The sequence below is a fragment of the Myotis myotis genome, unplaced genomic scaffold (assembly GCF_014108235.1).
Source record: "Myotis myotis isolate mMyoMyo1 unplaced genomic scaffold, mMyoMyo1.p scaffold_m19_p_21, whole genome shotgun sequence".
Taxonomy (NCBI): domain Eukaryota; kingdom Metazoa; phylum Chordata; class Mammalia; order Chiroptera; family Vespertilionidae; genus Myotis; species Myotis myotis.
In genome coordinates this window covers 5,720,227-5,733,979 of record NW_023416326.1, presented here as the reverse complement: position 1 = coordinate 5,733,979, position 13,753 = coordinate 5,720,227, and the positions used below count along the sequence as shown (strand labels likewise).

The following is a 13,753-nucleotide window of genomic DNA, read 5'->3' as shown; positions in this document are numbered from 1 at the left end:
TAGGACTGGGGGGCTATGCATAGCTGGGGGTGCAGGTGCCAAAGAGGATTGATGAGGAGGAGGTGAGAGAAGCAAGGTTACGGATGCATACAAGGGGATTGTTCAAAGGTGGGGACCATGAAGGGAGTTCTTGAGTTGGCCAGTCTATTCCCCAGTCGAAAGCACAGCTTTAAAGGGGCCTGGTGCGTCTGGAACTAGAAAGGAGGGAATACGTGTGGGTCATTTTATCCAAACCTTCCCTTTCAAATGACAGATGGAGTCCGAGAGAGAGAGTGTGACTTGGCCAAGGCCACAGAACCAGCGGGAGTTGGGACTTCGTTTCCCATTCAGGGGTGACTGCACTTTCGGGGGGACAGCATTTTGAGCGTTTCATAAAATGTAAGATTTTGTTTCCCACCCCTATGGGAGGAGGGTGCAGTGAGTGGGATGGAAATTTCTGAATAAATTCAGAAGAATCCTTACCTTACTTGTGTAGTTCATTTGAATCTCTTTATCCGACACTTAGTGTTTATGTTTTTTTAAGTTTTACAAATCATTGGGACTTCAAGGTGAAGCAATTCCTGAGATTGGTGGTTCCCTGGGGTTCGTGGATATTTCAAAAACACATTAGCTCTTGAATTGTTGTCCTTTGGCTTACTTTAGTTACAATTAAAATAATGTATTTTTCTCTGTGTGTATTTTTTTAAATAAAGATTTATTTATATTTAACTATGGGTGTTTGAATAGGAAAAACATATAAGGCATATAGTGTATAAGCAAAACCTACAAATGAAAATATAAAATATGCTCGTTATGATATGAGAAGATGGCCAAAATGTTTTTCTCCCCCCCCCCCCCACTCTCTCTCTCTCTCTCAAATGAATTTTGATTTTGCAACATTTATCATTTTTGACATTTTGGACAAATTTTGACATTTTTCAACATTTATCATCCTTTAGCTGAATAAGTCTCGGACATACTCCCTGGATGAGTTTTGTGAGGAACAGTTACAGCAAGCTTCCCGCACATTCAAACGACTTGAGGATATCAGGGATAAAGCCATTGCAGAAATGAAAAGTACACTTTTAAAGGTAACTCTTTCATGATAGCCTCGCAATGCATCAGTTTGTATGTTACTGACTAAAGCCTTTGCTTCAAATCGCATCCCCGGAGAAAGTGTTGGAAACGGGCCGGTAGAGGGACCAAGGACTAGTTAATTAGCAACTAACTAGTACTGTGCACTTCCTAGCTGCACGTACAGGAAATATTCCAGGCGTTGTATAGAATGCAAATATTTGTGCGACTAAGTATATATGTGTGTTCATTGAATTGTAGGTGGCAGAAAAGGAAGAAATTAGAGAATTTTTTGAGTCAAGCTTCTCTAAAGATGCCAGACCACATATCAAGCTGCCTGTATATCGACGTTTATTAAAAAAAATTTTGAGGTTTTTCATGCTGGTTGACTACATATTTCAGGAGCTCATCCGCCAGCTGATGAACACTGCGGTCACTCTCCTTTTGGAATTATTTTATAGTTCTGCTAGAATGCCATTTTCAGCGGAAAAAAGGAATGAGAACCTAATCAAGTAAATCATATTTTCTTTTTACTGATAAAAGGAATTTGTAATCATAGCGTTGCAAACATTGGTTGTCCATGGTAGAGGAAATAGCCTATAGTTGAAGTGAGAATTTGAAAATTCTTCTTATAGCAAATTGTATGTGCTCCATTTTTACAATTACCTGGCAAAACTTTGCTTAATACTGTCCATAACATTTAAGAAAAGTTTCCAATATTTCTTCAAAATTCTGCATATGTCTGATGGCCATATAAAATATGGGCTGGCCAGTACAATTTGAAATTCAGATATGTAATAATTTTTTAGTATGTCTCAAATATTACCTATCCTAAAAATTATTGTTTGTTTGAAATTCCAGTTCAACTGGGTGTTTTGTACTTTTATTTGCTAACTCTGGAAATTCTGTGTATAGGGCTAATTCAAAGTTTAGTTCTTAAAGATATCAGGGTGATTCAAGAAGGAAACCATAAGCTTCCATTGGAATTTGGGTCAATTCTGCTTAAATGAGACATACGAATTTTTCATGGTAGTGAAATATAACAAAACTTACCATTTTTAAATATGTAATTCAGCGGCATTAAGTACATTCAGTCTTGTGCAACCATCAACGTATTCATTTCCAGAACTTTTTCATTATCCCATTCTTAAATTTTATGAGTCTCTGCACCCATTAAACAGTCACTCCTTGCTCTATGTGTACACCCCCCCCCCAAGCCCTTGTAACCTCTGTTGTCCTTTCGGTGACTAGGAACTTGCTATTCTGAGTACCTCAGATAAGTGGAATCATACAATATTTATCTTTTGCGTTTGCCCTATTTCATTTAGCACCGTGTGTTTAAGGCTCATCCGTGATGTTGCATGTAACAGAATTTCCTTTTTAAGGGTGTATAATATTCCCTTGTGTAGATATACGATGTTTTGTTTGTTTGTTTGTTCATCTATTGATGGTAGTTGGGTTAGCCTCTTGGCTATTGAGCCACGCCAGCTGGGCGAAGCTGCAACATTTTAATTTCCACCAGCAAAGCACCAGGCTTCTACCTCACCAACACTACTATTTTCCTTTTTAAATAGTAATACCCAGCCTAATTGGTATGAAGGGATATCTTGTTATGGTTTCGATTTGTAATTCCCTAACGATTAGTGATGCTAAGCATATTTTTGCATGCTTATTGGCCATATTTCTTTGGGGGAATGTCTAGTTATGTTTTGTGGATATTAACAAGATAACAAGAATTTAAAAGACTGCATTTTTGCTTCCCATTTCTTAATCTAGAACATACAAGGATATCTTTGCTCTTACTGGAAGGATAACAAATGATTATGAAGAACTTGTTATTAATTCAAACATATATGCTACTTCTGTTCCAAAGTCGGACTTAAAAGCAGAAGCTGATATTAATGAGGTAAGTGGTCTTTGAAAAATATAAACATAGATTTTTAATGAACGAATAAGCGAAAAGTAAGTGAAATAAGTTTGGAAATTAAAATGTGATTTATGATTAATGCTCAATTTCTTACCCAAAACACACACACAAATGCACACACACACACACACACACACACACACACACCTCTGCTTCCACTATAGAAAGCTATATTCACACTTCCCTTCATGCATTATTGTGTTCTTACTATGTACCAGGCACTGAATTAGGCACTGAAGTAGACCAGTGGGCAGTGCTAATGAAAATACCAGGCAGAGGTCATTTTCCAGAGCAAGCGATGCAACACTTTATCTATTCGTTTGGAATTGCCGGCGTGGACTTCTTTATTGTGGTAAAACAGCAGAAAATGGGCCACTTGAACCACTTGTCAGCGGACAATTCAGTGGCATCGGTGCGTTCCCAGTACGGTGCGACCATCGCATCCCACTTCCAGGACTGTCTCATCCTCCCTCACAGGAACTCTGTCCCCGTGCGTGTAGGACTTTTAAGGCTTGCAGGTCGCCGTCCGCATCCACCCAAGCTCTTTCCCCAGCACCTTCACCGGGTGCCAGTGGCGTTTCTTTACACGTTAGCTGCCTCTGTTTGTTCATAACCGGAGCTAAAGGTTGGGGTTCTAGCAGGTGACTCCGGTGCCTACATCAAGACACACCCCTCCAGCACAACCCGTCACTTCGTGGACATGAGGGATCAATCAATCGAGAACTCGGGCCTAGACAGAGCCGAAGAGCAGTCACATTGTGTGAATACAATATCGATACCTCAGACCCTCCTGGTTCTTGGTGGGGATGCCTATACTAATGTGTGTGTCAAAGTGAAGAGCTATGACCTGGGGCAATGAATGTGAAATATATTCCTGATGTGTACGTCCTGAGCCTGAGTGCCCACTAGCATCACCTGATCAGCTTTTTTAAAAATATATATATATATTTTATTGATTTTTTTACAGAGAGGAAGGGAGAGGGATAGAGTTAGAAACATCGATGAGAGAGAAACATCGATCAGCTGCCTCCTGCATACCTCCCACTGGAAATGTGCCTACAACCAAGGTACGTGCCCTTGACCGGAATCGAACCTGGGACCTTTCAGTCTGCAGGCCGAGGCTCTATCCACTGAGCCAAACCGGTTAGGGCAGCTTTTAAGTGATTCATATTCCTGGCCTTGACCCCTCACCCTTTAACTCAAAATCTCTCGTGATGGGGCCTAAGAATTTGTATTTATTAAGCTCTAAAATGATTAATATTTGGCCACTCTGGTATCCGTTTATACCAGCCGTGGGCAGACTACGGCCCGCGGGCCAGATCCGGCCCGTTTGAAATGAATAAAACTAAAAAAAAAAAAAAAAAAAAAAAGACCGTACCCTTTTATGTAATGATGTTTACTTTGAATTTATATTAGTTCACACAAACACTCCATCCATGCTTTTGTTCCGGCCCTCCGGTCCAGTTTAAGAACCCATTGTGGCCCTCGAGTCAAAAAGTTTGCCCACCCCTGGTTTATACAGTTTTGGGGAAAATACTGTAGTATTTCATTTATTTTTTCATTCACTTACTTTTTTTTTTTAAAAAAAAAACATGCAAATAGCAGTTATCTGGCAACACAGTGTTACTCGGTTAACCTGAAGTTATTATTGATCATGTAAAATTTAGGACTGTATTAGCTAAATGTCCTTTTACGTCTATATTATCACCAGAACTGTAACCTCTCTGTCACATTAGGTGTTCAATTCCATTAAATTGGATAAGGACCTGGCAAAATACGCACCGGTATTTGAAGTCAGTCTACACTTGAGAATTCCTTCTGAGAGGGATTCTTCGAGCAGCTCCAGAGAGAGCTCCCAGGAGTCGGAGCAGTCCTCTGAGAAATCCGTGCTGTACCAGGAGGAGGAAATAACGGAGAGTGAAGTCAGCAGCGTCAAACCCTCAAGCGATGAGCTCCTAATCGTGCGGCCGAGACCCACGACGCTGAACCTTGTGGACATCCTTTCAGGTGAGACGAATGAGACGGGCAAGCACAAAGGGAATAGCCTGGCACCTGGGACATCACAAGGGAGAGAAAAATACATCGTTATGGATGATCGCTCAGTAAATTGTGATGTTGAGCAATGCCGAAGGAAGGGGGCCCCAAGGAAATGTAAACGGAACAGGCCATTTGTGGTGGATGCGAGCAGGAGCGCCATGACCCATTTTTTTTAATCTTAATACCACTGGTCGCTGAGGGGGGCCCGAGGAGCCCCCCTCACGAGGACGGACAGCCCCTGGGGTGCTCGTTAACATGCACACTCTCGGCCTCCATCTGAGACCTCCTTAATCAGATTTGGGGGGGAGGAGGGGGGTTGCTGGCTGGACGCTGCCTTTCCAGGTGATTCTTAGGGTGTTTGGGAAGCACTGATAACATAGCAGCTTGTCCTTTAGCCAATAGAAATATCAATCGATTTTTTTCTTCTCTTTTCTTTCAATGGATGCTCATAGATATAGAAGCCATGGATGATTTCGATAATAAAACCGAGAACGATGAGTAAGTAGCACACGCTTCTGAAATTACAAGGAATGAGACTTGGCGTTTCGTTCCGGCGTCGCGTTGAAATTCGCTCTCATCGTTTTCTCTCGTAGATTTTTAGAATTCCCTACGAATCTCTTAATTGCTCCCAACAGACTGGACTTTTCAATAAAAATTCAGACTATGCTGGCTGATCTTGAGAAATGCATAAGTAAGTATTTTAAGTGTTTCATTAGATACACTGTACCCTTCAGCAATATTTTCTTAAATGTAGGGATTGGGAGCTTTTCCCCAGGTTTGTGGCAGACCTTACGGCATCTTAGAGATCATGGATTCACACTCTTTGGGATCAATCGATGTGAATTTGAAATTATTTGAGCATGTGGGAATTGTACACACAACCATAGCATCAGGAAAATAGTGGAGGCTTGGATTTATTTTTTCTCAATAATGTACTACAGAATTTTGAGACTTAAGTAATATCTTCTATATCACCAAAAACAAAGGTATTGTTTCCACCTTAAATAGATTTTTTGTTGTTGTTAATCTTCACCTGAGGACAGTCTCCATTGCTTTCAGAGAGAGTGGAAAAGAGGGGGCAGAGAGAGAAAGGAGAGAGAGAGAGAGAGGGAGAGAGAGGGAGAGAGGTGAAAGAGACACGTTGATTGGTTGCCTCTTGTATGCGCCGCGACCAGGGCCTGGGATCAAACCTGCAACCCAGGTACCTGCCCTCGACCCGGGAATCGAACCCGAGACCCTTCAGTGTGCGGGCCGGCGCTCTATCCACTGAGCAACACTGGCCAGGGCTTAAATAGATTTTTATTAATGCTGTTCCAGCTGGGTGTACACAATCTGACATGACATGGCAGTCACCAGCCTGACCCACGAATTGATCCCTTCTCCACAGTCTCAGTTGATCCTGGAACACCAGGACCCGCTGTGGCTCCTTGAACGCAGCATCGTTCTCCAACCACATCACCGTAGTTTGCTGAGTTCAGAGGTCCCTTTTTCTAGACTGGTATCCAATTCACTGTTTGTTTTTTAAAAATATATTTTTTTTTATTTCAGAGAAGAAGGGAGAGGGAGAGAAACATCAGTGATAAGAGAGAAGCATTGATCGGCTGCCTCCGGCACGCCCCCTACTGGGGGTTGAGCCTGCAACTCTGGCATGTGCCCTGACCGGGAATTTAACCTTGACCTCCTGGTTCATAGGTCAACGCTCAACCACTGAGCCGCACCGGCCGGGCTTCAATGCATTGCTTGATTTCCTTTTGTAAGCTCAGGAATCCAGTGTCTCATTGTCCTTGCTGTTGAGTGGGGGGAGGTCTTTATATGTACTCCCGATACAAGTTCTTGATTCGTTATAAGATTTGCAAAATGTGCCTTACCTTTTCACTTCTTTCTCACAGAGCTAAACTCCTTAATTTTGATCAAGTACAGCTTACCAATTGTTTTGTCTTCATAGATTATACTTTCGATTTTATGTCTAAAAACTCTCTAACTCAAGGTCACACCGATCTTTCCTACATTTTCTCCTGGAAGGTTTATAGATGTGTGTTTTATTCTCAGGGATACGATTCATCTTGAGTTGATACTTTCTAATGTGCAAAGTGTAGGTGCAAGTTATTTTTTTGCCTGTGGACATCCAGGCGTGCAGCTAGATTACGAACTCACTGCTAGCAGGGGCTGTGTCTTCTACTCTTTGTATCCGCACATTGGTATAATGGTCTTCGCATAGCATATCCACGTCAAATCATTGTTAACTTGATGCGGTGGTTCTCAACCTTCCTCATGCCACGACCCTTTAATACAGTTCCTCATGTCGTGGTGACCCCCAACCATAAACTTATTTTCGTTGCTACTTCATCACTGTCATGTTGCTGCTGCTATGAATCGTCATGTAAATATCTGATATGCAGGATGTAATTTCATTGTTACACATTGAACATCATTAAAGCATAGTGATTCATCACAAAACCAATATGTCATTATAGATGTGTTTTCCGATGGTCTTAGGCGACCCCTGTGAAAGGGTCGTTCGACTTAATGGCTTATTCTCAGTTTCTGTTTTAATCATGCCTCGTCGCGCTACCACCAATTACCTGTGAGTGGTTCTTTTGTTCCCCTAATATTAAACCCCAACTTTTACACCTGCCTTTAAGTCCCATTTGTACTGTCTAGTCCCCATGATAAACCAGTTTCAGTTATCAGTAGTTCTAGATCTCATGGGTAATTATATGGTGTCAGGACTTCGGAAAATATTAACTTTTTACTCCTATATTTTAGCCCAAATTATTCCTCTTGACCAAGATCCCCGCTTGTCTGATTTTACTGATCCGGATTTATTGAATGCGACAGAAAGTGGCACAGATGCTGAGGAGCAAGCCACATGGCCAGATTGTCAGATCCTGTTTGAAATGGACCCTGCCTACCAAAATAAAGTAAGTTTAAACACAGTGTGCCTTGGGGAATATTTGGCTTAATGACCAGAAACCCACTGACGTTCTTAGATGAAAGGGACTTGTTATAAATTATACGATAATTTTTCATTGATTGGAAAATCCTTCCCATTTTCTTCTTCCTCATGATATTTCACCTCTGTTCACTTTTTATTCCCCAACAAACCTCTGAGAATGGGCTTTCTCTTTCATGGTCCCCTCTGAATATTGTCTTGCTGTTTTGTTGACTTGCCATGACCCTGGCTTTTCCCACTACCATCTAACTGGGTATTTTTTTAAAAATATATATTTTATTGATTTTTTTACAGAGAGGAAGGGAGAGGGATAGAGAGCTAGAAACATCGATGAGAGAGAAGCATCGACCAGCTGCCTCCTGCACACCCCTCACTGGGGATGTGCCTGCAACGAAGGTACATGCCCCCGACTGGAATCGAACCCGGGACCCTTCAGTCCCCAGGCCGATGCTCCATCCAGTGAGCCAAACCGGCCAGGGCAAACTGCGTATTTTTTGTTCAAATTGATGAGAGACTGTAATGGTTTTAGCTTGGATCAGGATTCTACCCTATCCAGAGTAGCCGTGTTTTAGGAATTGGGTAATGTCACATAGTATATAGAACTGGCCTTTCTTTTTTTTTTGTAATTCTCACCCAAAGGAAGAGTAAAATGGAGGGAGGGCAAAGGGGGGGGGAAGAGAGAAAGAGAGAGAGAGAGAGAGAGAGAGAGAGAGAGAGAGAGAGAGAGAGAGAGAAAGAGAGAGAGAGAGAGAAACATCGATGTGAGAGACATATCGATTGGTTGCCTTCCTCACGTGCCCTGACCGGGGCCAGGGATCAAACCTGCAACCAAGGTGCATGCCCTTGACCGGGAATCGAACCTGCAACCCTTTAGTGCATGGGCTGACGCTCTGACCACTGAACAAACCGACCAGGGCTAGGACTGGCCTTTCCTAGGGCATAGAGCACATAAACTAAACCCCGGTGACCAGCAAAGAAATAACCGGTTGGTGTCTCTAGTAGATGCTAACTGTATAGTTCAATCGCCTTGTGTACCTTTACATAAATGCCAAATATAAAAAAGTGATGTGAGCCCTAACCGGTGTGGCTCAGTGGATAGAGCATCGGCCTGCGGACTGAAGGGTCCCAGGTTCAATTCCGGTCAAGGGCATGTACCTGGGTTGCGGGCACATCCCCAGTAGGGGGTGTGCAGGAGGCAGCTGATGGATGTTTCTCTCTCATCGATGTTTCTAACTCTCTATCCCTCTCCTTTCCTCTCTGTTAAAAAAAAAAAAAAAATCAATAAAATATATTTTTAAAAAAGTGCTGTGAATGTCTTAGTCTTATGTTTCCAACATATTTATTTAGTAGAGGTTTCTAATGACATGAATTGGACAGATCACTGCTGTTTTGCATGTTTTTCACAGAATTACGAGTACATCGGGCCATGCTCTCTTCACTCCCCAAGTCACATGCTGTCACGTTTTTATTTACAGATTGTGTGTCTCCTGACCATCCTGGGCAATTCGATGAACCTGGTGGACGGTTACAGCCGCAGGTTCATAAAATACTGCGTGATGGTCGAGCGGGCCAAAGTCACGAGTATGAAAATAGCCCTGGTGGAAGAGCTGACCTCCGCGGAGTTCAGGACCATCCTGGGCAAGTTCCTCCACTACCTCCGAGAGGTGGTCAGTATGGTCACGGAGAAGCGCATCGGCATCTTCAACGTGGTCAGCGCCGACTACCAGTCGGAGTGCTTGCCGCACGTGCAGGACATCCTGCAGACCAGCCAGGCCCTCCTGCGGTCCGTCATCGAGAGGAAGAACACGCATCTCCTGGAAGTAAGTGCTTGGGAAACGCCTCCCGCTGGAGACCCTGCAAGATGAGTCGGTTATCATTTCATAAAATAGGTCCTTAGAAAGCACGTCCGATGACTGTGACCCTCAGAAAAATGCCGACATGCGTTTTCTGGGTCCGGGTCTTTGATCAGGCGTCCGTTCCCCGGGGAAACCTTCCCTGGAATGGTAGCCCGCGTGGCTTTCTGCCTCCTCTCCCTGTCGGGAGCCGGGCACGGGGTGAGGCGGGGCGAGGAAGGGGCTGTTTGAGTTTGTGTGAGGGCCACTCTGGCTGCAGAGTGGAGAACAGAGGCAGGTGGGACAATTCAGGGGGAACGCTGTTTCTGTCATTGAGGGGAGACATGAGGATACCTTGAGCCAGGGAAGTCGCAGGGTGCAGGCTGAAAAGCGTATGGGTTTGAGATTTATCTAAGAGATGGAATCAGTAGGGTATAGTGAATGGCACCATGGAAAGAATGAAAGAGCAGGGACTGATGCTTTTGGGTCTTGGGGGGGAGGCCACAGCATGGGTAGTGGTCTTACTCACTGGGCGAGGGAACGCCGTGCGTGTTCGACTGTGTGATATTCAAGTAGAGAGACTCAGGTACGCCCGTCTGGGTCTCAGGACAGAGTCTAGACTGGAAATAGATATTTAAATGAGCAGCATGCGTATTGTCATTGAAATCATCGAAGTGAATGAGAATGCCCTTGTCTGTGTGTATGGTGACAATAGAAAAGAACAGCCCCGGCCAGGGTTGCTCAGTGGTTGATCACGGATCTATGAACCAGGTGGTCACGGTTCGATTCCCGGTCAGGGCACATGCCCAGGTTGTGTGCAAGAAGCAGCCAATTAATGACTCTCTCTCATCATTGATGTCTCTCTCTCTTCCTCTCCCTTCTTCTCTGAAATCAATAAAAGTATATTTTTCTAAAAAAAAAAAAAATAGAAAAGAACAGAAGCCTGACGAATATCAACATTTGGGAGATGGCTAGAGGAAGAGCTCACAAGTATACCAAAGGGGTAACCAAAGAAATCAAAGAGAGAAAGGGAGTATTTTGAGAAGGAGAGAACATTTAGGAATTGTTAATGCAACAGTTGAAGAAAAGATTACAAAGGGCCTATTCAATGAACAGTATTGTGTGCTGTCCGTAATGAAATACACCTTAAAGATTTAGATCCACAGGAATCCTGTAACATAAAAAAAAAATGACTCTGTTTAATTTAGGTCCCATTTCCCAACAAGTGCGAGGACACCCCAAAAACACTGTGTATGAAACCAGGGGTTTATTTGTCTCATGCGGAAGCATACACGCTGGTCAGCCAGGGCTGGTACCGTAGCTGTGATGCAGGCAGAGAACCAGGATCCTTCCTCCTTTCTGCTCCGAGCCCCTTGATAACGGCTCCTGCCCCCGAGGCACTTGGCTCGCACTCGGCAGAGCCGGGGCCGGGGGAGGCAGGCGGAGCCCCGTTGTACATTATCATCTTTGGGCCGGTCATGTGCTAGTCCAGTTCTCTGTCAAGTGCGAGAGTGGCACCTAATGTGACCTATTCATAAAAGAAGAACTCTAAGCCCCGTTTGCCCATCATAAAGTGGTAGAGAAGGAACAGGGCAGGGGCGATAAAAAGTCCCACCCTTTTAAGGAGAAAATGGGGAAACAGACATCTAGCAGGGGTCCTCAAACCTTTTAAACAGGGGGCCAGTTCACTGTCCCTCAGACCGTTGGAGGGCCGGACTATAGTTTAAAAAAAAAACTATGAACAAATTCCTCTGCACACTGCACATAGCTTATTTTGAAGTAAAAAAAAACAAAACGGGAACAAATACAATATTTGTATTTGCATGTGGCCCGCGGGCCGTAGTCTGAGGACCCCCGATCTAGAGTGTTCTCGATCAGGCGTCAGAGTTCGCTGGGCAGAAAAACGAGCATCGCCCTGGGCCGTCGAGTAAGCTGTTTGGTTGGTCGGTCTCGGCGGCCTCTGGCTCAGGTCTCTGGGGCCGCGTCCCTCGCCCTCTGTCCCCTGTGACCCCCGGTCATGCCCTGAATGACGATCCCCTGGGTTACTGTTCTGGACCTCGGCCGGGCCTGGCATCGGAGGGTTGTGCTTCTTGGGCCCCGGGCAGGTGCAGCGGTGCATTATCTGCAGGGATGAGCTTGGAGGGCTGGGGATGCCTTAGGAAATGGCCCTGGTGATTGGGCTTCAGCTGCTGCTTAAAAAGAGACGTTCAACTTGCTCCTGGTTTCATCAGCGCTGAAGCCTGGACACGGTTTTTAGGCCTGAGCGCTTTGCCGTTGAGCTGCCGGCCCTGCGCGCTATACCTCCCTGCCAGCCTTAAACGTGTGACCGCTCATTTGCTGCTCAGACTTGGGAGGGAAGGTGACTTCCTAAATAGACCTTGCCAGTGAGCTGTCTGAGAAAACCCAGGGAAGGCTCTTTATGAAAAGCCAGGGCCCTCGTCTTGTCGCCTGCTCAGGCTCCTGCTTTGAGCACAGAAACAGTTGCTGGCTCGCCCTCACCGGCCTTTGAAGTCAGCTCCCTGCCAAAGGCAGAGAAGAATTTTCTCATCCAGCTTCATTCCCCCTCAGTCTGGGCCCAGCCCGAGTTCATCTCTCGTAGGATTTCGCTCGGAGCACAAAGAGGACCCAGGATACGATGCAAAAGTTGTCCTACTATTTACCCTAATGCTACAGCCTGGGTTGGCACATTTTCTAAGTCCCAGGGACCATTGTGGCCAGATACTTTGCTACTGCATAACAAACACATCTGCCTGTCCAGCCTCCCGAACCTGTGCACTGACTGCCCCAGTGAGGTGAGGTATGTAGGACGGTGTCGTTCCCTAGTTCTCCCCTCCTTTGAAAATGAGATGTTGGGACAGTTGAACTCCCCACTCCTACCCTCCACCAGCGTTTAGTCTTCACGGAGGTGACTTAGTACTTTTAGTTCTAGATCGTTACTAAACTACCGATATGTCTCTTCGATTAAAAACATTTTTATGTGACACTTAAGGTCATCTTCATCGAGTTTTTAAAGATTTGAATTCCGCAGAAATGAATCAGAGTATAATGTTTTCGAGCTCTGGTGATGGTGTGAGCCTGCTGGAGCTCAAAAGCTCTGCTGTAGTCATGATAGAGAAACAGGACTAGACTTAATTTCACTTCCCGCTATACAGAGAACAGAAGACGGAAGCAAACAAATGAGAGAAATACTTCTAGGTACTGCATCACCAGCAGTGTAGGACTGTGGTCCTGGAGACCAGGAAAGCAAATGAACATACGGGATTTCTACCTGGAGGAAAGCTTTGGACCACAAGTACAGGGAGGAGGAACCGGAAGAGAGCCCAGTGGCCTCACTGAGTTGAGATGGATAAAAATTTTCATGTTTAGAGTCAAAGAAGGGAGCTAGGAAAAGCAAAACAACAAAAACCACCACCATTGCCCAAACACACACACACACACACACACACACACACACACACACGCACGCACGCACGCACGCACGCACGCACACACACACACACACACACACACGCACGCACGCACACACAAATAAAACAGCAGAAAAGTGCACGAGGATCTCAGGACCCAGGACTCTTTCCCAGCTGCAGCTACCAAGCATGTCTGGGCTTGGAGCCAAATCCACAGAGAGGGGCTAAAACCCCCAGAGCCGTAAGCAGAACAGTGGCCAGAGCTCCTGCGAGTCAAGTCCCAGGCAGTCAGAGTGGAGGGTCCCAGTGGGCAGAGAGGGTATTCAGTGGAGAGCCTAGAGCAGGGGTCCTCAAACTACGGCCCGTTTGTTTTTTTACTTCAAAATAAGATATGTGCAGTGTGCATAGGAATTTGTTCATAGTTTGTTTTTTTTTTAAACTATAGTCCGGCCCTCCAGCGGTCTGAGGGACAGTGAACTGGACCCCTGATGAAAAAGTTTGAGGACCCCTGGCCTAGAGGGTTTCGCCTCAGCAATGGAGCTGG

At 44.9% G+C, this 13,753-nt stretch overlaps 1 protein-coding gene across 1 annotated transcript in view; it reads left to right on the top strand.

Annotated features, from left to right (window-relative positions):
- The window catches only part of DNAH14 (dynein axonemal heavy chain 14), a 137,304-nt gene that overhangs the window by 15,300 nt on the left and 108,251 nt on the right, over window positions 1-13,753 (top strand). Inside the window, exons 9-16 of the mRNA XM_036355199.1 lie at window positions 939-1,070; window positions 1,315-1,565; window positions 2,830-2,959; window positions 4,717-4,987; window positions 5,470-5,515; window positions 5,611-5,708; window positions 7,784-7,938; window positions 9,446-9,790. Coding sequence (XP_036211092.1) covers window positions 939-1,070; window positions 1,315-1,565; window positions 2,830-2,959; window positions 4,717-4,987; window positions 5,470-5,515; window positions 5,611-5,708; window positions 7,784-7,938; window positions 9,446-9,790 — 1,428 coding nt within the window. The remainder of the gene's footprint in view (window positions 1-938; window positions 1,071-1,314; window positions 1,566-2,829; window positions 2,960-4,716; window positions 4,988-5,469; window positions 5,516-5,610; window positions 5,709-7,783; window positions 7,939-9,445; window positions 9,791-13,753) is intronic.